The 27316-nt window shown below is 38.0% G+C and overlaps 1 protein-coding gene across 2 annotated transcripts in view; it reads right to left on the reverse strand.

The window, feature by feature from the left end:
- The window catches only part of ARL6IP6 (ADP ribosylation factor like GTPase 6 interacting protein 6), a 68861-nt gene that overhangs the window by 20271 nt on the left and 21274 nt on the right, over positions 1-27316 (reverse strand). The window contains exon 4 of one of the 2 annotated variants that reach the window (XM_055572571.1): positions 9810-11217. The exons of the other annotated variant lie outside the window; for it this stretch is intronic. Coding sequence (XP_055428546.1) covers positions 11124-11217 — 94 coding nt within the window. The 3' untranslated portion in view covers positions 9810-11123. Of the gene's footprint in view, positions 1-9809; positions 11218-27316 lie in introns of those variants that run through there. 2 annotated transcript variants of the gene reach the window in all.

The following is a 27316-nucleotide window of genomic DNA, read 5'->3' on the forward strand; positions in this document are numbered from 1 at the left end:
TGAATTGCTTTTAGGAATTCCTATCTTTCCTGACATATCACACTAAACTGCATATCCAGGTCCATTCTGGAGCTGATTCAGAGCCACCAACTGGCTGGTCTTGCAGTCTTCTCTAAAGAGAAGGAAAATATGAGTTTCATTGAGTCCAGGATGGACCCATCTCAGCATTTAGTTTCATGTAAGCAGCTGTAACAGTGCTGATTTCTGGGAATAGCGGGAGAAACCAGGAGTATGTTGCTCAAAGAGGCAGCAAGGAGACTGTGCTTTATTGAGTTTTGTTGGAAAGAAAAAGCTGTTAAGGTAAAGCAGTGATTTTCATTCAGTTTAATGCTCTCTCACAGAGGTAACACAAAACAGCTCTTACTTTCCAGAACCTTTATTTTCCCACAAGATTAATTATATCTCTGAAACATTCCCCCTTTAAAGATTGCACCTTTCTTCTTTCATGGTTTTATAAGCCTTTATCAAAGCTGTATGCTCAGTGGCTCTGTTGTGTGCAACTCAAACTCCGTGGACTGTAACCCAAACAGGCTCTGTCCGTGGAATTTTCCAGGCAAGAATACTGGCTGCTGCTGCTGCTAAGTCGCTTCAGTCCTGTCCGACTCTGAGCAACCCCATAGATGGCAGCCCACCAGGCTCCCCCGTCCCTGGGATTCTCCAGGCAAGAACACTGGGGTGGGTTGCCATTTTCTTCTCCAATGCATGAAAGAGAAAAGTGAAAGTGAAGTCACTCAGTCGTGTCCGACTCTTAGCAACCCCATGGACTGCAGCCTACCAGGCTCCTCCATCCATGGGATTTTCCAGGCAAGAGTACTGGAGTAGGGTGCCATTGCCTTCTCCAAGAATACTGGAGTGGGTTGCCATTTCCTACCCCAGGGGATCTTCCCAACCCAGGGATCGAATCCATGCCTATCTCCTATACTGGCAGGTGGATTCTTTATCACTGTGCCACCTGGGAAGCCCTTATCAAAGCTATCTATATTTTTAGGCCATACTATATCTATAGGTAAAAACTATCATAACTTCGCAACGCTCTGAACATTTTTCTTCTGACATTACCACTTACAAGCCCTAAAATATTCTTTATTATTTTAATATCTATTTATTGGTTATTTGCCCATGCTCATGTTACTTGTATTCATTTCCTTTATGATTTAATAAGCCATTAATAACTACTCCCCTCAAGTCCCCCCTCACCCCTGCCACACGTTTAAGCTACTCTTAAACTTAAGATTTTGGTCCATCTTTTCAGCACGGATTTGCAATACTTTTTTCTTGAGCAGCAGAGGCTCCTATAGTCCAAAGCAAGTATTTCAGTTTGTTTCTAACACCTTTCCAGGTGGTCCTTTATAAAAACATTTGGATTTTCTTCCCATGCTACCAGGGTGTCCACCATTAAACATGTGTCATTTTTCTGCCCACTTGTACATCTTTCTGGGATATTCTTGTAGTTTTTCCAAATTCCAGTTTTGAGGGGAGTTTAGTGTGATTGTACATCTGGATGTTTTGTTGTACACAACTTTTTCAGATTATAAGTAAAAATACTATCATTCTAAGCACTGATGTTTGACTAACCATCTTATGTTGCTGGAAACTCTTTACTCCAAGAAGTGACTTGTAGTTCTGTACAATGACTACAAGTGACTTGTAGTTCTGTAGTTCTGTACTCTGTGGAGTTTGATTCTGATACACGAACTTATGAAATTACAAATAAATTGCATTCTGACTGCCCTTTAATTATACCACTTGTCTGTTCAGTCCAATGTCAATTGTAAATGGTTAGACCTAAAGGAAATCCAAAGATATGTTTTATTTCAAATATCACACTTATACATTCCTATTAACTTTCTTTGCATTTTTGAAAAAAAAATTCAGCATTGTATAAAAAGATATTTGTACTAGTATAAGGAACACTTAATTATGTGCTTGTAATAAGTTTTCTTATTGTCAATTTATGTATAAGATCTGAAGTAATTTCTTCCAAAATTAAAAAACAAATTTCCTTTACCACTTTGTAATTCTATGCATAGATAAGTGTTTAAAACATGTCATATACAATTACTGAGCACCTGATGTGTGTAAGCTTCAGCCTAAGTACTGTATGCATTTTAAAAGAATCTAAAAGTTTCTTTAGGAAGACAAGTGATTATAAAATAATAAGGCTGGAAAAGCATACAATAATTTTTTAAATTAGTAAAATAAATAAGTCTACGTGGCTGAAATCGTAGTGGAACAAAGTTTTTTCAAGGAGCTTTGTGGACAAGTAGTGGTGGAAATTGATATATGAATCCTTAGTACTTGATTTTAAACATCAGAATCTAATTTTTGCTGGCTAGGAACAAAATAATTTTATTATAAGGTTAAGCAGTAGCTCACAAAACTGAAGAAAGGTCAGACAACCAGGATCATAAAATGCCAGACACCAAGGAAAGCTTGGTAGCAAAGACAGCAAAAGTTATGCATCAAAACAGCCTGATCAGGATTCTATTACTGGCCTGATCAGAGCAAAATGCAGCTAGAAACCACTGCCAATGCCACAGACTGGCACAACTGCGCATGAATTCTAAGTCTTCTGTTAGTTATCATGCCATCCTTTCACAACTCAAAGCTCAGGCAGGAGCAGTAAAATTGGTGGCACCAAGGTTACATATTAGCAATCAATTTGTGAGAAAGAAAATATCTATTCTCTTAGCCTTCTCTAATGCAGTGTGGAGGTTTGCCTTCTAACAGACATTCACATAACAAGGAATTCTCCCTAAATAAAAACAGATTTTGGGACTTTGCAGTCAATAAATGACAAAATACCCACTAAAGTCTACTCCTTCTCCTGCCCAATATACACATACTCTATTTCCCATGATTACACTTCAAAAAATTATCTCATCTAACATAATGTTCAACCATTGCTCTTTCAATTGAAAATGCACTGACCCTTCCTCATAGGAGGACAATTAAAGTTCTCATAGGTTACTACATTTAGCTCCATGGTCAGGATTGCAGGGAATTCCATTCCTTCCCAATTCCACAATTAATCCCATCACAATATATTCTGCAAACAATGCACTACATTGTAGTTAGAGCCACTGTCAAAATCCTCCAAACAACAGTGTGAGAAATTAAAAAAATAAAAAGGACGTTAGACTACATGCATGCCATTCCAAAAGAAATATGGATAGAGGCTCTAGCTATTTGTTTTTGAAACTAGTTGTGAGGACCAAAACAATACCTAGCTGGTTATTACCTTGTCTAATATCTATTTAATGTTCCCTTGACTTTCATCCAGAACTCTTACCAGGTGTAGGATTTCAATCCAGTGGGGTGATGAAAACCTCATGTCTGAGGGACTTGAGACTCTGCCTGTGTAAGGCTGTTGTAATATTCTACTAGCAATATGAGTCTAACAAGGAAGCAACTCTATTTGGGTTTTGGGGCCTTTGGGTTTTTGTCCATACTCCTTCTGGCTCCTATTGTGTAGCAGCCAACTCAGTTACCTCTTGGCGTATTAGCAATCACTCCAGTCAGTGCCCTAATATCCATTTTGCTTGTGTACCCAGTGCTTAAGGAATTTGGAATGGGCAAATGCAGTCTCAGCTTCCAATTCAAAAATAATAGCATGGTTGTATGAAAACTTTGTGGAAGCATTCTCCCTTGAGCACAAAAACAGATAGCATATGGAGATGGGAAGAAAATGTTTTGTGGGTGGATTTTATTTTTTATGAATTCTTTGACCAGAAGTAGCATCAGGTGGGAAATCTCAATAATAGACAAAGTCAGAGTAGTTAATGATTAGTGTCTATGACAGACCTGGCCAAGCAAAGGTCCACAGGATAGTCAGCAATAAGTACTCTTAGGATAATGATTTCCTTTTGAGATATAGGCTCTTTCTACAAGAGAGTTCCAGAAAAACATCTATTTCTGCTTTATTGACTATGCCAAAGTCTGACTGTGTGGATCACAATAAACTGTGGAAAATTATGAAAGAAATGGGAATACCAGACCACCTGACCTGCCTCTTGAGAAACTATATGCAGGTCAGGAAGCAACAGTTAGACCTGGACATGGAACAACAGACTGGTTCCAAATAGGAAAAGGAGTACGTCAAGGCTGTATACTGTCACCCTGCTTATTTAACTTATATGCAGGGCACATCATGAAAAATGCTGGGCTGGAAGAAACACAAGCTGGAATCAAGATTGCCAGGAGAAATATCAATAACCTCAGATATGCAGATGACACCACCCTTATGGCAGAAAGAGAAGAGGAACTAAAAAGCCTCTTGATGAAAGTGAAAGAGGAGAGTGAAAAAGTTGGCTTAAAGCTCAACATTCAGAAAACGAAGGTCATGGCATCCGGTCCCATCACTTCATGGCAAATAGATGGGGCAACAGTGGAAACAGTGTCAGACTTTATTTTGGGGGGCTCCAAAATCACTGCAGATGGTGATTGCAGCCATGACATTAAAAGACCCTTACTCCTTGGGAAAAAAGTTATGACCAACCTAGGTAGCATATTCAAAAGCAGAGACATTACTTTGCCAACAAAGGTCCGTCTAGTCAAGCCTATGGTTTTTCCAGTAGTCATGTATGGATGTGAGAGTTGGACTGTGAAGAAAGCTGAGCGCCAAAAAATTGATGCTTTTAAACTGTGGTGTTGGAGAAGACTCTTGAAGAGTCCCTTGGACTGCAAGGAGATCCAACCAGTCTATTCTAAAGGAGGTCAGTCCTGGGTATTCTTTGGAAGGAATGATGCTAAAGCTGAAACTCCAGTACTTTGGCCACCTCATGAGAATTGACTCATTGGAAAAGACTCTGATGCTGGGAGGGTTTGGGGGCAGGAGGAGAAGGGGATGACAGAGGATGAGATGGCTGGATGGCCTCACCCACTCGATGGATGTGGGTTTGGGTGAACTCCGGGAGATGGTGATGGACAGGGAGGCCTGGCGTGCAGCAATTCATGGGGTTGCAAAGAGTCAGACACAACTGAGTGATTGAATTGAACTGAACTGAACTTGGCCTTTTGAAGAATGAACACCTGATCTTGGGACTCCAGATAACCATTACCCCAGCTGTTCATTCTGAACAGGATATCATCTAATTCACTTAGTCATGTATATATATATATATATCAGGGTTTCTCAACCTTGGCACTACTCATATTTGAGGTGATTATTCTTTCTAGTGGGGAATTGTCCTGAACATCTGGAGGACCCTGGCCTCTATCAACTGATTGCCAGTGACATCCCCTACTCACAACCATAAAAAATGTTTCTAAACACTGCTAAATATTTAAGCTAAATTGCTCAAGAGTGCCACTGTGAGGCAAAATTAATCCTCACAGAGACATGGTAGGAAAGAAGGATTATACATAGTCATGGAGAGGGAACTAGCAGTGTGGCTGGATTGTCAAGGGGTTGGAAAAGAATTGGTGCCAACTTAAGAAAAGGCTGGGAAGCAGATCCAGAATATGAGTGTGTGTCTGAGATATGTTATTGCACGTACCAAAGCCCTGTGAAAGAGGCTCTAAATAATCAAGTAGACAAGATAACATATTCTGTGTTAGTGTCCTCCTGTCAAGCCATGTTTGATGGGAGAATAAAGGAAGTGTGGGATGGCAAGAATGGAATCCACAGACACAAGTGTGACTTCAGAGGCGATCCTGGCTACTGTCGTGTTCCCACCCCATCTTCACCCCATTGCCCTTTCATGGTATCACATATTGGGGGAGGGGAAGGAGGGCAGGGCAGTCAGCCCTGTTACCTGGTAGCTAACTAACTGCATTAGGAGTAACATCTCAGTGGTTTTGTCCTCACTGGTAAACATACTATGGTTTTAGATTTGCTTTTCTCACCTGTGATACATCTGGCAGCACCATTATTTATGGGTTTACTGAATAGTTTATATATTATCATGGATTCTCATACAACACTGCTCTAGCCAAAAAAACAACAGTCCACAGGAGGTCAGATGATGTACTTAATTCTTATTTTGTTAATCTCTTTATCAGCTGCTAGGTTTTGTTTCTGCTTGCGGGATCTTAGTTCCCTGATCAGGGATCAAACCTGGGCCCCAGAAGTGAAGGGTCCAAGTCCTAACCACTGGACTGCCAGGGAATTCCCATTAGCTAGTATTGGAATAATCTAGTGAAGATTTAGTTATGGAGCCAGTTGAGACACAAGATTTAAAGTTGGTGTCTCTCCAGATGTAGTACGTATTTTTATCCAACAATTGACTTTCGATGCTGTTTCTCCCATTCCTATATTACAAAGGTCCAGGAACCAAGAGGCCTCTCACTATTACACCCAGTGATATCCTCACAAAGTTTTTGCCCTTTGTTCCCAACCCTAACCCGGCTGTTCTTAAAGATTTAAGTACATAACGAAAGAGTTCAAAAGAAATTAGTTCAGAAGAGTTCAAACAGCCACATTATAGATTCTTCATGCCATCAGGTAATCATGCAAAACAAAAAGAGACTGCTAAGTTAGTTGGGGTGTTTTACCCTTGTGATACAGTTGCTACCACACAATGTGAGCAGAGAAGAGTATAGAGGGAAAACTAAAGATACTCTGGGGTGTGTTGTACTACCATACATGGTAGCGAAGAATCAACAAGACGTTAGACAAGACGTTAGACACGTCAGAAGTAAATTTGTTCACTCTGTTAGGGAAGAAACCTAACTTGCCAAGATAGTGGCCAAAGATAAAAGGACAGCTACAAAGGAAGGTCTTGTGACCAGGATCTTAAGACAGTAACTTCTACCTATCTTCTTGATGTCATATACAATATGTATTTTAAGAAATTTCTCTTTCCTGTCATTTGGATTAAAAAGAGCATATTTTGTAGAATGTCCAAAACTAGAAGAATGAATATACTCTGAAGTTCTGACCTCAGATGTAGTAAACGATAGCTGCACTGTTAGGCACGCTTTACTTTTAGACATTCAAGTATGAAAGGAATAGTATGTGTGGAGAAACTGAACAGTCAAGAATGAGCTGTAGTGAATATTTATCTTTGGGGGCTGCTCATCCCAAATTACAGAAGCTAAATAGAGGAGGCACATGACCAAATCTTGGTCAGTTGGCAATCTCTCCAAAGACTCTGAACCTTGAGCTGATCTTGCAAGGAACAAGAACAAATGACAACAAGGATTCATTTTATTATCCTGATCATACTGTTCCAACCAACAAACAGTTCCTTTGCTTCCTCCTCCTTCACCTTTCAGTACTTTTTTGATTCCTGCCTACCAGTTCTGAGAGTCAATGGATAACCTTCCACTAAATTCCTTTTCCTTAAGTTAGTCAGATGGTATCTGTTGCTTGCAACAAGTTCCTGATATAATCAAGTAAACAGGCAGAAATGGAAAAATAGACAAACATGGAAAATCTCTTTTAAGATCTGTTTTATTACTAGAAGTCTGTCTTATCTTTTTGAAGAACCTACTTTTGCTACTGGATATTTTATGGCCTGCACCTTGGTGCCCCCTGAATACCACCAAATTCACTGGTTGAAACTAACATTCAACAGGATGGTATTAGGAGGTGGGGCCTTTGGGAGGTAATTAGGTAGTGAGAGTGGAGCCCTCATTATGGGGTTAGAATCTTTCTAAAGGAAGACAGCTAGCCTCTCTCCCACCAGTGAGGCCACAATAAGACAGCTATCTTCACTAGAACCCAATAATGCTGGCACCCTATTCTTGGACTCCTAGCTCCCAAAACTGTGAATAAACCAAATTTCAAGAATGGCAGGGTCACCACTGAGAGTCAGGGACTACAGGAAATGTTATTAGCAATATCCATGTCCGCCTTATTCTGTCCCACTGAATTTGGCTAAACCCTGGTTTCCAGCATCTCCTGGGTTTGTATCTTTCCAGCTTAATTTACCTTAATTTCAACTTGAGAAATTCTGGGAAGAGACTAGCCTAATTTAAGTCATGTCTTTATTCCTGTTTCAATTACTGTGGTCAGGGAAGATGAGAAACTAGGAGCGGCCTAGCTTTGGTTAGGTACCTATCCTCAGTCAATCACTCTGCTAAGGAAGTAGGATAGTTTATATTTGCATCCTATGTTAGACTGCAGAGAGGAGTTTCCCAAGAAAGAGGAGTCCCAGTCTGCCGGGAGCCAGCACAGTAGATCCCACCCATGACAAGGTCATGTGGAGGAGGCCTGACGAGCAAGGCGGATCAGGAGTCGAGGGACCCCCTGGATCTGCTCGAGCATCTACTCCAAAACCAGAATCTGTCTGTCTTACTATTTTGTGCCTTTCACCAACTCTTCCGACGTTAACAGGGGGCTATCCCTGACCACCTTTCTCTGGAAAAAGTCAACTTAGGGCTTTAGTTAATAAGTCTCCTGGGCATGATAGGAGTGTTTCAATTCAAACCCCTCTGATGGCTTTCTAGCTTGCCTGACAGGTTTATCCATACTCTGGCAATTAACACACATGATTGTTCACAGCCTCCCAACCGTGAGAGACACTGGAAGCCTAAAACATTCTAAAAATATAGAGCCTTTCGAAGAATTAAAAACTATTAGGGTAGTGCTGGTGTAAGATTTCATCGTTGAGGCAATGCTTGCTGCCAAGTGCCCATATCCCTTATCCATTGTGCACCTGGGAGTGCATTGGTTAACATAGTTGGAATATAAGAAAACAAGTAGTAGCCTTGGAATTAACCACATCAGACCTTTGAGCTAATTGGTTCTTTCTTAGTTGTAACTCACTGCACCTTTGCTCCGTGAGAATGTAACTCTGTTTAGCATTTTCTGAGGCTGACATAGATTAGAAATATAAAGAAAAAACACTTCAAGGGAAAATAAGTTTTCTGGCTGAACAGCCTTTATCAAAAAAGGGTCATAAAATGTCCACAGGCCTCCAAGGCCGGAAGATAATGTACACAACATTGTTTATGGGAAAGGTATGCAGAAAAAGCCCTGGTTTCGATAAAGACAAAATAGATGTAATGTTTGGGCTGACTCTGCATGACTTTACATCTTTCATTTCCCTCTATGTACAAGTCAAGGTATAAAAGTTCCTTTTGAAAATAAAGTTATGGGCCTCGCTCACCGAAGCTTGGTCTCCCCGTGTCATTCTTTCCTTTTCTTTCTCTCTCTGTTCTTCTTTCAGGATGACTCCCTGGAACCACAGGAGCTTTATTGGCTTTCTGTGTAAATCAAGGAAGATCAAGCCTCTTTCTCTTCCCTTTTACTTTCCTTATTGCTGATGCCATCATCCTGAGGGATTCCCTGGATCCTGCTGGGGCTGGACCCTGGCACCAGTCCAGAAGAAACAGAGCTCCAGAAGAAGTAGCTTAAGAGATACATACTGAATATTTATATGTATCCATATTATATAGATACAGTATCTTATAGATATTTACATATAAATGGTCTACTAGATTTTTCTTAGTCATAAGACATAAAAATCAGGAAGAAGTTATCCAAATTTGAGGGTGTTGGGGAGTTTTTGGGGGTAGAGAGAAGAAAAACTGACTTTGTTACTTGTACATTCCTTTGCAATAGAAGAGTCCTTTAGAGCCAAGGTTGCTGGGGAAGGGAGAAGAAGAAGGGTTCGTGGGGTGGGGAAGAAGACAGGAAGCACTACTCTGCAAGGAATAATTAAGCCATGGGATATGTGTGTATGTGAGTGTGTGTGTGGAATAATTAAGCCATGGGATGTGTGTGTAACATGTGTGCCTTACAAAAACACCCCCTTCCCCTATTAATCTAAACACTTAAGATAATTTAAATTAGAGAGAGCAGCATTTGGCATTTCCAATGAAAGGTTTTTGAATGGTAAAAAGAAAAAAAAGGTTAAGACTTTTAGAAACATTATTAAATCATTTACTCAGTAACAACAATTAGCAGGTAACATGAACAAATGTATATATTCATTTCCCATTTGGCCTGAATAAGCAGTTTTGCTACACAGTGCTATCCTAAGGCAGGTTTTCCTATGGCCAGGGAAAACAGTATTTTAAATAGTCCATCTTTCTAAAATTCAAGAGACTATTCCTAAGCAGGTATTTAGAAAGGAATTGGAACAATTAAGGCTTAATTAGAATGAGAACAAAAACAAAACAACACAATTACAAAAGAACATTTAAATAGGAAAATAAGGAAACTATACATAAAAAATTATACATGTACACACATTGTATCAAAATACTTTTTCTATTTTGGTAACCAAATTTTGGAGACTAAAAACAAACTAATTCAAGCATTCCTAAATATAAAAATGTCAAGTCTATATTTATTAAAAACAAGATAGTATCGGTTCTGTTGAAGTAACCATATATGCACCAAGATAAATATTTGGCATTGTGAAAATGGAAAGAGGGGACAGCTTTAAATTTCCTCAGTATTATCATTCCTTAAATAATTAAACTACTTTTCTGTTAAAAATAAGTTTACTTATTTTTAAATGTGAGGCCAATGTGCTTTTCTTAAAAGACAAAATACTTATTAAAAATGGAAGGTATTAGGTTTGCACCAGATAAAAAAATAACATTTACATTTGCCTAGATGCAACAATTTAAAAAGATACAAATTCAATATATAGTAGGAAAATATGTAAAAAAAAAAAAAAAAAAAAAACCCCAAAGAACCATACCCCGTTAAAAAATAAGTGCACCTTCTATTGATTATATATTGAAAACTAAATATTCTGATTTAAAAGTAGCTTCTATAAAATGTCAAAGTAGTAGGCATTGTTTGCTTTTCTAATACAATGAATAAATAAGAAATATTTCTATCTCAAAAGTACTATCAGTATTTCTTAGCAAAAATGTAGTATATACATGGAAAAGCAGGCTTTAATACAGGATGTTCTGCATCTAGGTTTCTGAGTTTGATTTCCATTAAAATGTTTTCTACAACTTATAAGGACGACACACACAAAAGTAAAAAGATGAGGTAAACATCTTATACTTTTAAGAACTACTTGAAACTGAATACTTATATTTTCCCAATGCCTAGGATCTAGAAAAAGTCCTCCATAATGATGATGATATGACTTGTATCTGAACCACATAATGAGCAGCAACTTTCTTGGTCTTCTGAATAGGCAGTGATGTTCTGTTATTACAAAGTAATCATGACTAAGTTTTGTCCAGTACTTTGCTTCAGTGCAGGTTTACATGAGGCACCAAGCTACAGTAAGAGCAGCTACAATGCCATTCAAAATTGCCATACTGTAGCCCATGTGGAAGGAATGTCCGGTCATTTTCCTAGGGGGAGAAAGAAACAGATGAAAAAAGGAAAATGTAATTCGGAATAACAAAGACACCATCAGTTTTTACTGACAATGCTTACAACCTGGAAACACGTTTCCCAAACACTGTTTATACATTAACACACAAGTTAAAAAAGAATATTAGACAGCTGCAGGATTAGTAAAACTGTCTTGTTATCAAATATAATTTTTTAATCTCATTAACTGGAGTAAAATGCTGTTTGATCCTCGTAATTTCTTTACTGTGCTTCATAGTCACATGTACCATCACCTAATTCTAAAATATAAATCTTGTTACTAATATATTACAAGCATATTTTTTTATTTAAATTAACATTGGTTTCCCCACTCTCTTCTTACTGGTAATTTAAAATACATATTTTTTCCAGTATTTGTCCTACTTGTACCATGTTTTCTTCAGATTACATGAAACTCTACTTTTTCTCTGAGCACTAAAAACAGCACTCATCCATATGTAAATCATTAACAGATTATGTCTATTATAAACATTACAGTTTTCAACTTAGTAGGTTACTTAATTTAGGTGGCTTTCAGTGGGTTCCCAAGTGTCAGTAAAGATTTGGTTTTATGATTACTATGAGGGCCAGCTAGCTCATGTGCACAGATTTCCCCTGACATTTGTTCCCTTAATCATGGAGCAATTTTACTTATTTTACTACATTTTCTTAACACTCTTTACACTAACTCTATTGCAGTAATACTCTTTGCTTATCCTAATAAGGATGAGACATGCTAAAAAGAATAGAAGGTAGTGTCAGGTTGGTGTCAAGAGGCAGAAAAGAATCTTCTCAGTGGATCAATCCAAATCAAGGACATAGAAGGAGGTATACTAGTAGTAGTAAGAATGTCAAGTTGTTAAGTATTAAATAATAAGGGTCCTGGACTGAGAGGTTTACCATGCCCCTTGTCCTCTTTAATAAGCACAAATCAAAGACAGGGAAGTATTTAGATAAAAATTAATATCTGAAGAGCACCTTATTATAATGATTCCAGTCCAGTAAAATCAGAAGCAAAGACTAAAGAATTTACACTTTTCGAAGAACAGCCCCTTTGCATTCACCTGGGACTACAGACGACTTGTAATCGACTTGTATTCTGAGAGCCTCCTGTTCTGGTCCATGGGAGTTATTACTCTCTCCACTCAATCCTTCTCATCTGGGACTAGTTTAAGATGCTTCTCATTTGCTCATAAGGGCTATTCTACCTAGCTGTATAACCTACTATTTGGTAAAATAAAAGAGATAACACTAAATGCTTTGCCCCCTTAAGAAAAAGAAATTCCTCTAACAAAAACTGGTGAACAGAAATCTAATTGTAACTGTCAACATTATCATTCATTGTAAAAACAAAAAACCTATCACTGACCTGAGAATATTTAAATTCACTCTAACAAAGTTAATCATGGAACAGAATTTCAGGACTTTATTGTTCTCTTTTACTAGTTTGAGACCCCACATTCCAATAAAAATAGAAAAATCTCTAAAGTACAGCTTATTAGACATTAGGAAATTATAGTAACTACAATGCTGACATAATTGAATTTTACTGAGATGCACAAGCTCAAATGCTCAGTGGATCTCACAAACCAGTAAAACAATGAATTTTAATAACATTGAAGAAATACTCCAGAGCAGTGGTTCTTATTCTTTCTACCACCTCAGACATACCATGCTCCCACTGCGAACACTGTAGCGGTTGTCATGCATGTACTGCCAGGCAAGGGACTAAAAATATTTGAGGAATTTCTAGTTTAAAATTGCTTTTTAAATTCACATGATTTTCCTCCCTGAAAAAGATATACAGAACCTTGGCAGGTTTTCTATGACCTACTTGTGACCTTTGAAGTTCTGTAAAAAAACTGAAGGTACTTTGATTCCCCTTTGTCAAATACTCCATAAGACGTTATGGAAAAACCTGAACAAACTTTTGGCCAACCCAATATAATTAAAATTAACATGTGACTTCATTTAACATACTAATTCAAAAATTTAACACCTGACTCTTCATTTGACCATTTAAAAATAAATACAGAAACAAACAGAGACCTCAATGACAAAACCAGGATGTTTCCTAAAGTAAATGTTAGAATTCCTAACTGTGGATTTTATTATGCTGAGTTATAGTTCTATTCCACCACAATACATTTCTGAAATCAAAACGGAAATAAATGGGAAACATTTAATAAGAAAAAATACTAGAAAAAAAATATGGTTACAAAGCAAAGCTCATAATACAACTCTTTCTATATCCTAAAAGATTAGTTATAAGAAGGTACTATCTTGTTTTGATTCTAAAGAATTCCTTTCTAATAATAAACAATCCTACAAAAACGAACTCATGTGAATCCTGTTAGTGGTTAAGAGTCTGAGAGACAGTTTTTGAGGGCCAGCTTTCCCACTTTCAAGGGGTATGAAGCCAGAATTTGACCACTGAGCCTCAATTTCCCAAAATGGAAATACAAAGAAAGTCTACTCTTATAATAAAGTTATGAGAATCAGGTATCTGGCACATAACCAAATAATCAATAAATGTTAGCCGCTATCTACTATGGAAAAGAAAGCTTAGCTATAGATGAGATTTTGAAAAATTCTTTTGATCTTCTACTTCAATTCTTGCTTCTAAGTAAAACACCTAAATCTAGACCCAACCCAAATCAAAACAGAGGAACAGGAACACACAAGCAGACTCAAGAGGTGGAGGGAAGAAAGAGACTGAAGAACTACAGGTTTGTGTTTGTGTGTGCATTTCTGCTTGGAATTACCCTCTTCCAAAAAGTTCATAATCACTTCTCCCTTTATAATTCACAAGGGAACTCAAGACTTCCACTATTTAGATCTAGATTTTGTAGTCTGGAAATGTGCTTTCTAGCAATATAGTTATATTGATATCTAACAAACTTGTAAAGTGACTAAATCATGCAAGAACTATACCTTAATTATTTTCATTTATTCAGGAATGGAATACATTTCAAATTTAAGATTCAAGTTAATTCAATGATTCTGGCAATTTAACCAAGTATAGTCTTACTTTTGAACTACAAATTAAAGCACTGAATAAGCCACTACCAAGTCTCAAATAAATTACCCTTATTTCAGAGAGAGACCAAACAGATTGGCAGCTCTTTTTTCATGTTTCATATTTATTGCTTTTCCTCTAATCATGGTCTGGTTGACTTCTAACTGAATGTCTGTGCTACACAGGGCTGTGCTTAGTCGCTCAGTCGTGTCCAACTCTTTGTGGTCCCATGGACTGGGGCCTGCCAGGCTCCTCTGTCCATGGGGATTCTCTAGCTAAGTATACTGGAGCAGGTTGCCATGCCCTCCTCTAGGGGACCTTTCCAACCCAGGGATCGAACCCAGGTCTCCCTCATGGCAGGCAGATTCTTTACCGTCTGAGCCAATACTACACAGTAGTCTTCACTTTCTTGAAGTCTTCATTCATATACTATATTCATTCCTTTATTTCCTTTCCCTCACATATATTCCACATTTCAGACATGTTTCTTATGACCGAACTCTTTCAATTTAATACAATAACATTACTGCCAACCGATTTTTCTCTGAGCAGAAAGCTCTCTGCTTGCCAGTAAGAAATTATATTAAAGTCTTACATTGACAACCAACTGGCTATTTGTCTGTGTCTGACTGGCTCAATAGGAGACAGGATGACTAGTTGATACTAATCTATTCCTTCTTCACACATCTGAGCTGCCTTTTACTGCTCATTCTCTCCCTAGCCAAGACATCTCTAATGCCAAAAAAATTTTAAGCTGTGTGAGCTCTGACTGGAGTAACTATCAGTTCTTTACCTGGAATCAGAAATTCTTAACCCAAGCCCAAAATCTGAAAGAAAATACTAAACCTCACCATATTTCAATCACTTGCAAAGCATTTCTCTTACATTTCTTTCAGAAACACAAAATGATACAACAAATTACTTGCACAAATTGCTGAGGAAGATGAAACTGTCAGTATTCCAATTAACTTTACCAGTGTTATTTAAGAAATAAGGGTTAGAATTTCAAAGAGAAAGCTTTCCTCCCTGAGGAAATGCTGTCTCTCATTAAGGAAAAAACAATATATATTACATTCACCCTTTATACTCTACAGTTCCATTTTCTGTTGTTGGAGAAAGTCTTTCTTTTTCACTTAAAAAATTTTTTTTTATTGGAGTTGATTTACAATGTTGTGTTAGTTTCTGCAGTACAGCAAAGGGAGTCAGTTATATATTTATACACATATATCCACTCTTTTAGATTCTATTCCTGCTGCTGCTGCTGCTAAGTCGCTTCAGTCGTGTCCGACTCTATGCAACCCCATAGATGTCAGCCCACCAGGCTCCCCCGTCCCTGGGATTCTCCAGGCAAGAACACTGGAGTGGGTTGCCATTTCCTTCTCCAATGCATGAAAGTGAAAAGTGAAAGTGAAGTCGCTCAGTCGTGTCTGACTCCTAGCGACCCCATGGGCTACAGCCCACCAGGCTCCTCTGTCCATGGGATTTTCCAGGCAAGAGTACTGGAGTGGGGTGCCATTGCCTTCTCCAGATTCTATTCCTGTAGGTCATTAAACAGTATTGAAGAGTCTCCTGTGCTATACAGTAGGTTCTTATAGTAGTAGTGTGTATATGTCCCAGGTGGCGCTAGTGGTAAAGAACCTGCCTGCTAATGCAGGAGAGATAAGGGAGCAGTTCAATCCCTGGGTTGGGAAAATTCCCTGGAAGAGGGCATGGCAAACCACTCCAGTATTCTTGCCTGGAGAATCCCATGGATAGAGGAGCCTGGAGGGCTACAGTCCATGGGGTTGCAAAAAGTCAGACACAACTGAATCTACTTATCATAGCAAGCACATGCATGTCAGTCCCAATCTCCCAATTTATCCCCCCCCCCCCATAACTGTATTTGTTTCCTACATCCGTGACTCAATTTCTGTTTTGTAAATAGGTTCATTTGTACCATGTGCTTATATTTCCCATATAAGCTATATCATATGATATTTGTCTTTTTCCATCTGACTTACTTCACTAGGTATGATGATGTCTAGGTCTATCCATGTCACTGCAAATGGCACTATTTCATTCTTTTTAATGGCTGAGTAATATATACTTACCACATTTTCTTTATCCATTCCTCTGTCAATGGACATTTAGTTTGCTTCCATGTCCTGATTATTTAAATAGTGCTACAATGAACATGGTGATGCTCGGATCTTTTTGAATCATGGTTTTCTCTAGATTTATGTCCAGGAATGGGACTGCTGGATCAGACGGTAGCTCTATTTTTAGTTTTAAAGAAACCTCCATAGTGTTTTCCATAGTAGCTGCACCAATTTATATTCCTACCAATGGTATAGAAGGGTTCCCTTTTCTCCACACCATTCACAACATCTAATGTTTGTTGATTTTTTGATTATGGCCATTCTAACTAGTATAAGGTGATATACCTCACTGTAGTTTTGATTTGCATTTCTCTAGTAATTAGTGACGTTGAGCATCTTTTCATATGCCTTTTGACCAGCTGTATGTGTTCTTTAGAAAAATGTCTATCTGGATTTTCTGTCCATTTTTTTATTTATTTTTTTTTGGATACTGAGATATATGGACTGTTTATATATTTTGAGATTAATCCCTTTTTGGTTGCTTTGTTTACAAATATTTTCTTCTATTCTGTGGGTTTTCATTTCCTTTATGGTTTCCTTTGCTGTGCAAAAGCTTTTAATTAGGTCCCATTTGTTCATTACTCTTGGAAGTGGATCAAAAAAGATCTTACTGCGATTTACGTCATAGAGTGTTCTGCCTATGTTTTCCTCTAAGAGTTTTATAGTATCCAGTCTTGTATTTAGGTCTTTAATCCATTGAGTTTATTTTTGTATATGGTGGTAGAGAATGGTCTAATTTCATTCTTTTATATGTATCTGTCCAGTTATCCCAGCACTGTTTATTGAGCGCACTGCTTTCGTCCACTGTATATTCTTGCCGCCTGTCATGGACTCGGGGACCGAGTGCATGGCTTTCCCTCTGCGCGTCTATCCTGCTCCATTGATCTGTATTTCTGTGTTCTGTGGCACTATCATTTTGTTTTGATTAAAGTTCTTTAAAATTTTCTTCTCTTTCCATTAAACTTCACCAAAATTTATAGCATGAGTTCTTTTTACCAGGCAATATACATGGTAGACAAAGATGTGTCTAGTGACATAGCATCCTAAGTGTTAAAGTTCTGCAGACAGCATTACTTAGAAGACGAAGGAGCTGTTTGGTTTGTAGAAGGGGAGAGATTTTAAGTTTAAAAAAACAGTCAGTACCTGAGCTAAAATTGAGTATGATGAAATCAGCATTCTAAACAAATAACAATATGTGCAGGGGCAACATGTAGAGAATGCAGGAAATGGTTAATAGTTTAGCATGGTGAGAGAAAGACTTGGAAAACTAACTCTCCTTCCATGGGGTGGAGGTGGGGGGGTTTAAACCTGGCTCTAATATTTATAGGACTACTTTAACCTCCTTGAAAATCTAATTCCCATCTTTAAAGTAAGGTTAATAATTCCTCTCTTTTGTGCTCCTGTGAAGACTGAAAGAGATAATATTAACAAGTACTTGTTGCAGTGTATTGAATGTACTGAGCACAAAATCATTAACACAATAAATGTCAACCATTATTTTTCATGCTGGACTAGCTGGAGTTAATGAGAGAGAATGAAGAACTGAAGGTGAGGCCAGGTTTCCCACCTTACTGGCTAGATGAAACATCACTCACCATGATAGGGAACCCAAAATACAGGTTGATACAAAGTGGGAAATTTTAGATGTGTTAAACTCCAAATACCTATGGGACACTGAAGTAAAAACTCCTAGTAAGCAACAGGAAATACAAATGAAAATTAAAAAGGAGGTTCTCAGGAGAGAGACTCAAGATAGGCTAGATAGACTCAGAAGTCTATTTCTCAGAATAGTAGCTTATGAAAAGGGATTCCACAAGTGCCAAGTAGGGATCAGAAAGCTGGAAAGAAGAAAACAAAACAAAATAGAAGGGAGCAGTGTCAGAGAAATTAAGAAAGAAAATCATTTTGAAAAAGAATATTAAACTTTCAAATAATGGGTTGAAAATGAATTTTAAATTTTGTAATTAAGAGTTCTGTGGTCAATTTAAGGAGAAAAAATTTTAGTCTAGGAGTGACTGCACAACATATGTGGTAGCAACTAAAGTTCACTGTGAAGTGGGGACCATCTCTTTTCTAGTCTTAAAAGATACTTAACTATGAAGAGATTTAGGCATGAAGATATTTTCTCTAACACAGGAGAAACTTGAATGTTTGTAGAATTAAGTTTGGGCAGGGAGAAGAACCCTTTATCCTCTGAGATACAAGGAAAAATGGTATGATGGAAGTGGATGTAAACTAAGTTTGTAATTAATTTCATGAAAGAGGGAGGAAGAAGCAAGAAGTTCCCTCATAATGACCTTTCATGAAACTGGAAGTGAGGTCCACTGAAAACTAAAATGCAAAGTGAGTATGTAGAATAGACACAGCAAAAAAAAAATGGGACAGGGGTATAGGATGGATGGATGTGCTGCTAATCACTTCAGTTGTGTCTGACTCTGTGCAACCCTATGGACTGTAGCCCGCCAGGCTCCTCTGTCCATGGGATTCTCCATGGATGGATAGTGCTAGCTAGTAAGATTCTAGTTCAGAATATGAAGGTTGTGAACTCTAGTTATTCAGATCTTAGTTTGGATGATTCATCTCTTAGTCTCTTCATCCTTTCTATATGGACCACAGCACTTGACCCATTTCAGAATGGATTTGAGGTCTTCTGCTGTTTCAACGTTTTGCTAGCTTTGTTGCAGGCTCTCTCCTACCTGACCTTCCTTTTACCTCTATAACTTTACCATTTTTCAGGGCAGGCACTTCATCCTTCCTTCTCTGCACAGGCCTGGTAAAAGGAAGCTAGTTTTACTTATAGTTCCTAACAACTGTAACCAAGTTTTGATGTATTTACTTTGGCTTCCCATTTTAAAGTTTCTATTATAATTATTTTTCTTGCCAACAACTTATTTCTCCTAGTTGATTTCTTAATCCTGAAAAACACTTACTGTACCTGGGAAAAAAGTAACTTGTAGACTCACAATCTAAAAGAAGTGAGTAAAGTTAATACAACGGGTTTTTATAACTGTCTTGTGTTGTTGTGTGTGTGTTTGCTCAGTCATGTCCGAATCTTTGCGACCCCATGGACTGTATCTTGTCAGGCTCCTCTGTCCATAGGATTTTCCAGGCAAGAATACTGGAGTGAGATGTCATTTCCTTCTCCAATAACTGTCTTACTTTGTTATAATTTTAAACATCCTCAAGCTGTAAGCTTTCTTGTTTGTTCAAATGGCCTTTAGAGGACCCTTTATCGCTACTTTATCATCATTTATTCACTAAAACTTAGATGTTCAGTAAAAGTTAACGCATTTACCATTTAAGTGTGAAGGAATTATTATGGGCTTCCCTTGCGGCTCAGTTGGGAAAGAATCTACCTGCAATAAGAGAGACCTCGGAACGATCCCTGGGTTGGGAAGACCTCCTGGAGAAGGGAAAGGCTACTCACTTCAGTATTCTATCCATGGGGAAGTAATTATTATAAATTAATATAAAATGGGGTTTTAAAAAAAGTGTGTCATATCCTGACAACTATAAAACTAAACTGAACAGACAAGCCCACTTGATCTTATAAACATATATGTGTGTGTATATACATGTATTTCTTAGATCTTTAGAAACTTTATAAGCAATGTCTAATTTCAGAGTGGTCCTCTAAGGAAGGCTTAGCAAACTAGGACACACCTGTCCTGCCACCTGTTTCTTTTTATTGGAAAATAGTCTCACTCATTCCTTTATGTACTGTCTTTGGCTGCTTTGGTGCTCGGGGGCAGAGTTGAAGAGTTGTGACAGGGACCACATGACCCACAAAGCCAAAATACCACTTGGTCCTTTACAGAAAAAGTCTGCCAACTTTTGTCATAAAGGCTTCCTATTCAAAGTATAATCCATAGATTAGCAATATATTAGCCTTGCCTGGGAATTCCTTAGAAATACAGAATTTCAGAATGTACCCCGACATACTGAATCAGAATCTCTTCAGCCAGAACCTCTAGTGACTCTAAAAACCTCAAAGTAAATACTATTAGGAAATATATAAATTAGCAAAGAGATTTCCTAAGAGATTATCACTTCAGAAATCTATCCCACTTCAAAAGTCTATCCCAATTGCTTTATACTTGAAAGCTTCAAAGTTACTACAGTTTTAAACAAAAAAAATACATAAGTTGAACAATGATAAAATGTATTTGTTTCACTTTATCATTATGTTCCTAAAACAGATTTTGACTTCTTTAGAATGTTATAGGACAGATAACTCAAATAAGAAATCAGGTAAGAAACTATGCAGAAGTTAAAAAAAAATTCTCCCATTTGTCCCTCTCTTGTTTTTGTGTATATTTACATTGCTAAGACAGTGGCTACACATTGGATGCATTGTACAACTGTGTATGCATATATACATTTGTATTTCTTTTGCCTTAAAAAAAATACATTCTGAAGTAATCTGTCAGGAGAAAATACAGCAAAATATTTTTAGAATGAAGTGCCAGAGAATAAGACTAAAACTATCATATTAGCTAGTTTACCAGATTATAAGTCTAACCCCTCAACAAAATCAGATACCAAGGGAACATTTCATGCAAAGATGGGCACAATAAAGGCCAGAAATGGTATGGACCTAACAGAAGCAGAAGATATTAAGAAGAGGTGGCAAGAATACACAGAACTGTACAAAAAAGATCTTCACGACCCAGATAATCACGATGGTGTGATCACTCACCTAGAGCCAGACATCGTGAAATGGGAAGTCAAGTGGGCCTTAGGAAGTATCACTACGAACAAAGCTAGTGGAGGTGATGGAATTCCAGTTAAGCTATTTCAAATCCTAAAAGACGATGCTGTCAAAGTGCTGTACTCAATATGGCAGCAAATTTGGAAAACTCAGCAGTGGCCACAGGACTGGAAAAAGTCAGTTTTCATTCCAATCCCAAGGAAAGGCAATGCCAAAGAATGTTCAAACTACCGCACAATTGCACTCATCTCACACGCTAGTAAAGTAATTCTCAAAATTCTCCAAGCCAGGCTTCAAAAGTACATGAACTGTGAACTTCCAGATGTTCAAGCTAGATTTAGAAAAGGCAGAGGAACAAGAGATCAAATTGCCAACATTCGATGGATCACCGAAAAAGCAAGAGAGTTTCAGAAAAACATCTATTTCTGCTTTATTGCCTATGCCAAAGCCTTTGACTGTGTAGATCACCACAAACTGTGGAAAATTCTGAAAGAGACGGGAAAACCAGACCACCTGACCTGCCTTTTGAGAAATCTGTATGCAGGTCAGGAAACAACAGTTAGAACTAGACATGGAACAACAGACTAGTTCCAAATAGGAAAAGGAGTACGTCAAAGCTGTATATTGTCACCTTGCTTATTTAACTTATATGCAGAGTACATCATGAGAAATGCTGGGCTGGATGAAGCACAAGCTGGAATCAAGATTGCCGGGAGAAATATCAAAAACCTCAGATATACAGATGACACCACCCTTATGGCAGAAAGTGAAGAACTAAAGAGCCTCTTGATGAAAGTGAAAGTGGAGAGTGAAAAAGTTGGCTTAAAGCTCAACCTTCAGGAAACAAAGATCATGGCATCCGGTCCCATCACTTCATGGCAAATAGATGGAGAAACAGTGGAACAGTGGCTGACTTTATTTTTTTGAGCTCCAAAATCACTGCAGATGGTGACTGCAGCCATGAAACTAAAAGACACGTACTCCTTGGAAGTACAGTTATGACCAACCTAGACAGCATATTAAAAAGCAGAGGCATTACTTTGCCAACAAAGGTCCGTCTAGCCAAGGCTATGGTTTTTCCAGTGGTCATATATGGATGTGAGAATTGGACTATAGAGAAAGCTGAGCGCCAAAGAATTGATGCTTTTGAACTGTGGTCCTGGAGAAGACTCCTGAGAGTCCCTTTGACTGCAAGGAGATCCAACCAGTCCATCCTAAAGGAGATCAGTCCTGAATGTTCATTGGAAAGACTGATGTTGAAGCTGAAACTCCAGTACTTTGGCCACCTGAGGCAAAGAGCTGACTCATTTGAAAAGACCCTGATGCTGGGAAAGACTGAAGGCAAGAGGAGAAGGGGATGATAGAGGATGAGATGGCTGGATGCCATCACTGACTCAATGGACAGAAGTTTGAGTAAACTGTGGGAGGTGGTGATGACAGGGAGGCCTGACGTGCTGCAGTCCATGGGGTCGCAGAGTCGGACATGACTGAGCAACTAAACTGAAGTGAACTGAAGGTGTAGTTATATTTGGGGGGAAGATGTATTTCAAGTGCATACACTACACCATATACACACATATGTATGTCTAGAGTCATATGGTTTTAGTAATCAAGATTACAAATACAGAAATAATTATTAAAAAATATGTTCTATATGACTATACTTGTATAAAAACAGAAATATTTACATATGTATAGTTTTTTTTTAAATCTGAAGTAGAATCTGCAGTCTGTTCACACTAGTTAATTCAGCATTATTCAAAATAAGATTCTGCAGCCGTTAACTAAGTTATACTATTCTGTGCTACATGTATTAATTCTATAATCATAAAAATATCAATAAAGAGAAATTTTAAATCAGTCACTCTCCTAGCAAATAAATTTCTCAATTACTATTTGAAATAGAAATGCTATTAAAATATAAAAGCATTAGAAATATGACTGTGCACTGACTTCAAGGTTTCACAATAATCCTGAGCTAAGGATCATCTCGAAAAACATTTACTTAAAAGATGTTTAAGGTAAGGAAAAAATATAAATGTATATATATATATACACACACACATAATGTTGAGCTATAATGCATCATTCTTAAAAATACATGGGCTTCTGAGGTGGTGCTAGTGGTAAAGAACCTGTCTGCCAGTGCAGGGAATATAAGAGGCATGTTCTATCCCTGGGTTGGAAAGATCCCCTGAAAAGAGGGCATGGCAACCCACTCCAGTATTCTAGCCTGGAGAATCCCATGGACAGAGAAGCCATTTTGAGCATTTACTCCATTGCCTCTTTGGCCTGGTAATTAGGCTAAAGATGCGCATTATGAGTAAGTATCAGTTATAAAGTAGCCACCATTTTAATGAAGCAAGTTGGTTTATCAATCTACACAATGGTAGACTATGTTATAGAATTCAAAATTTCAACTTTAAGCAGCTCATTTTTTAAAAAGGATTTTCTTTTTCCTTAGTTTCCCAGCTATACTGCCAACTTCTCTAGTCCTTATGATCTCTTTAATCACTTCTGGATCTCCATTCTATAATAATCTATGCCTCATCTAGAATTTTACCAACTAGAAATTTTAATTGAGTCACAACCTATGTTTTGCTGGTGTGATATTAACTAACGTAATAACATACAGGCACTGAAAGATCCTAACAATGAGCGGAGTTCTTTAACATGCAATTAAAATGTGCGCATTTAAGTTATTTCTCATTGTATTAGTTTCCTGAAAATTAAAGAGAAATAAATGTATATCTGGTTGGATGAAATTGCATACTAACTTACAGTCTAGTTTACTTATATATAGCAATCTGTTGTTACTGTTTAACTGCTAAGTCCTGTCCCACACTTTTGTGACCCTAAGAATTGTAGCCCACGTGGTTCCTCTGTTCATGGAATTTCCCAGGCAAGAATACTGGAGTGAGGTGCCAGGTTGCCATTTCCTTCTCCAGGGATCTTCTCGACCTAGGGATCGAACCTGCGTCTCCTACATTAGTAGCAGATTCTTTATCACTGAGCCAGCAGGAAAGCCATATAGCAGTTTACTTGATTGCAAATGGAACTAAACATGCTAACTATATTCATCAGTGTATAGAGGTAGAAAAATGCCTAAGGACATCTATCTGTCCTAGATACTGTCCTTAGTTGGACAAAGTCCTTATTTGTTAGAAAGTTAGGCCAAACAGTATTAAAAACAATGGGATTCCCAAGACTTTGGATTTCATAAGTCAGTTTAAAAATAACACCATGTTTTGTTGACAAACTTGTTTTGCCAAGAACAAGGTTTAAAAACCACTACCATGTACTATTTGCATTATTTAATACAAGAAAGAGCATATTATTATCAAAAGAACAGAAAGGGGAAAAAATTTAAAGAATAAAAATCTAAAGATAAATAACAATTACTCAAGAAAAGATAATCTGCAACCAGTGGTAGGCCACAGTCAGACATCCAGCTTGAATTAAGGAAAGGAAAGCAAAGCTCTGGGACTATATCAGATTTATCATCTGATGTACCTGTTGCTTTACCTAGTAAACATATTTATTGCCTACGAGCGTAGGTATCACTGCTTTCAATCCCATTTTGGAGAGGAGGAAATTAAGGTTCAGAGATACCAAATGACTTGCTCAAAAGTTCTTCTGAGTAGTATATGGTATAGCCTGCATTTGGAAGTTGCTTCCTGACTTATAAGCTCTTTATAACATACCAGGCTGACTCATAATTTATGAAGATTGTTGAACACATATAAAGGGTTCCAAGTACAACATTACCAAGTGCTATCTTTAAGTATTTCTTATCCATGCTATTCTGTGCATATGGACACCCATGTCTATTCAGCAACCCATACATAACACATTGTAAATCTGTGTAAGCAAAAGCCATAGCAAATAGGTGCAAAGCAAATAGCAGCTATATTACTTTATGAAAGTAACAAAGAAACCAAGAATATTTAATATGATTTCTTACAGGATTTTGTTACATCTATTTAAGTCTCCATTTAGAATTTTAATGGAATACATAAGACATGTATATATTCTAACCCTTCAAGAAGCCTCTGTGCAATGCCATCAATATATTCATTAATAGTGACAGCTTTACAACTGATGGCTCCAAACAGTCCCTAGAATGAAGATAATGAATAATGAAATGATAGATAATGAAACTTCATGATACTCAAATAACAAGGCCAAGTTCTTGATCTATCTCTTTTGTCAGTAGCTTCTCTCCAACTGCAATTAGCCATCTGACATCTGTTTCATTAGTCCATGGCAATAAAGAATATCTGATCTCACAAAGCGGCAACTCTCCAAAGTCTGTATAAAAGAGTCACACCATCAATTTGTTGTGTTCAATGTTAAATCTTGTGTGCTTGGAAAAGAAACTTCTAATTTAAATACTAAATCACCTACTTGTCTTCATCTTCAAGACTTTTATTACTGATCAAGAACTCCTAACCTCATTTCTATTATGATTTTACTATTTTGTTTGTACTATATCTTAACCTGTAAGAAAAATAACGGCCCCAGTATTAAGAACAAGAACTTAGAGGAAACCCTTTCACATACAAATGTAATGGAGATTTAAATATTTCAGCATCTGACTACATCCAGAACATTACACACGAAATAACATGTGAGATGCGTTTTCATTCTGTAAAAGTTACCAAAAACAGTATCAAAAAGCAATTCAAATGAAAATCAACTGTTCACTTTTCTTTCTTACTTCTAATTTACTCTGCAAATACCAAATACCATTGCAACACAATTAAAAAAAAAAAACAAGACTGTACAGAAATGTTTAAATTGAATTAAAAGCATGTGTTTGTTGAAACTGAGTGTCCTAATACTCACAAATATCATTTGTGGTTGGAAGAAGCAGAAAGGTGGATAACTCAGAGTGATCCAGACAAAAAATCCAACAGTACCAGGAAGACAGTAGTTTGTAAATTCAGTACAGATTGCCAATCAAATTCTATATATTTTAACATTTTAGGAAATGCAGATGTGACCATTTGAGAGGCATCTAAAGTACAAATTAAACAAAATGGAGGGGGAAGGGAACAACCTTTAAAACAATGATATGGCCATGCTGCTGCTGCCAAGTCACTTCCGTCGTGTCCGACTCTGTGTGACCCCATAGACGAAAGCCCACCAGGCTCCCCCGTCCCTGGGATTCTCCAGGCAAGAACACTGGAGTGGTTTGCCATTTCCTTCTCCAATGCATGAAAGTGCAAAGTGAAAGTGAAGCCGCTCAGTCGTGTCCGACCCTCAGAGACCCCATGGACTGCAGCATTCCAGGCTCCTCCGTCCATGGGATTTTCCAGGCAGGAGTACTGGAGTGGGGTGCCATTGGCCATAGGACATGACAAAAACTGGTTAGAACCAACTAGGTCCAAGATGGCAGAAAATTGAACCTCATCATATGCTCCCTGTAATACCTTAGTATCTAAATGATGCACCCACCAGCCCCATGACAGTTCTAGGCTAACCATAAAAGTTCAAGAAGTAGGTGGTGGCTTATTCCTGAAGCTGCTGCCCCTTCCCGAAATTAATTGGGATAATCCTCCCACTCATTAGCCTATGAAATTACCCAGCCCATAAAAAATAACCACACCATATTTTGAGGCTCTCTCACCTTCTGAGACGGCCCATACTCTGTGGAGTGGTGCTGTTGTTCAGTAACTAAGTCATGTCTGACTCCTTGCAACTTTATGGACTGTAGCAGGCCAGGCTCCCCTGTTCTTCACTATCTCCCGGAGTTTGCTCAGATTTACGTCCATTGAGTCAGTGATGCTCTTTAAGCATCTCATCTTCTGCTGCCCCCTTCTTTTGCTTCCCTCATAGCTTAGTTGGTAAAGAATCCACCTGCAATTAGGAGACCCCAGTTCAATTCCTGGGTGGGGAAGATCTGCTGGAGAAGGGATAAGCTACCCACTCCAGTATTCCTGGGCTTCCCTTGTGGCTCAGCTGGTAAAGAATCTGCCTGCAATGCAGGAGACATGGGTTCCATCCCTGAGTTGGGAAGATCCCCTGGAGAAGGGAAAGGCTACCTACTCCAGTATTCTGGCCTGGAGAATCCATGGACAGTCACAAAGATTCAGACATGACTGAGCAACTTTCACCTACTTACTCTTTTGCTTTCAGTCTTTTCTAGCATCAGGGTCTTTTCTAATGAATTGGCTGTTCACATCAGGTGGCCAAAGTATTGGAGC

Source organism: Bubalus kerabau, chromosome 3 (genome assembly GCF_029407905.1).
Source record: "Bubalus kerabau isolate K-KA32 ecotype Philippines breed swamp buffalo chromosome 3, PCC_UOA_SB_1v2, whole genome shotgun sequence".
NCBI classification, from domain to species: domain Eukaryota; kingdom Metazoa; phylum Chordata; class Mammalia; order Artiodactyla; family Bovidae; genus Bubalus; species Bubalus kerabau.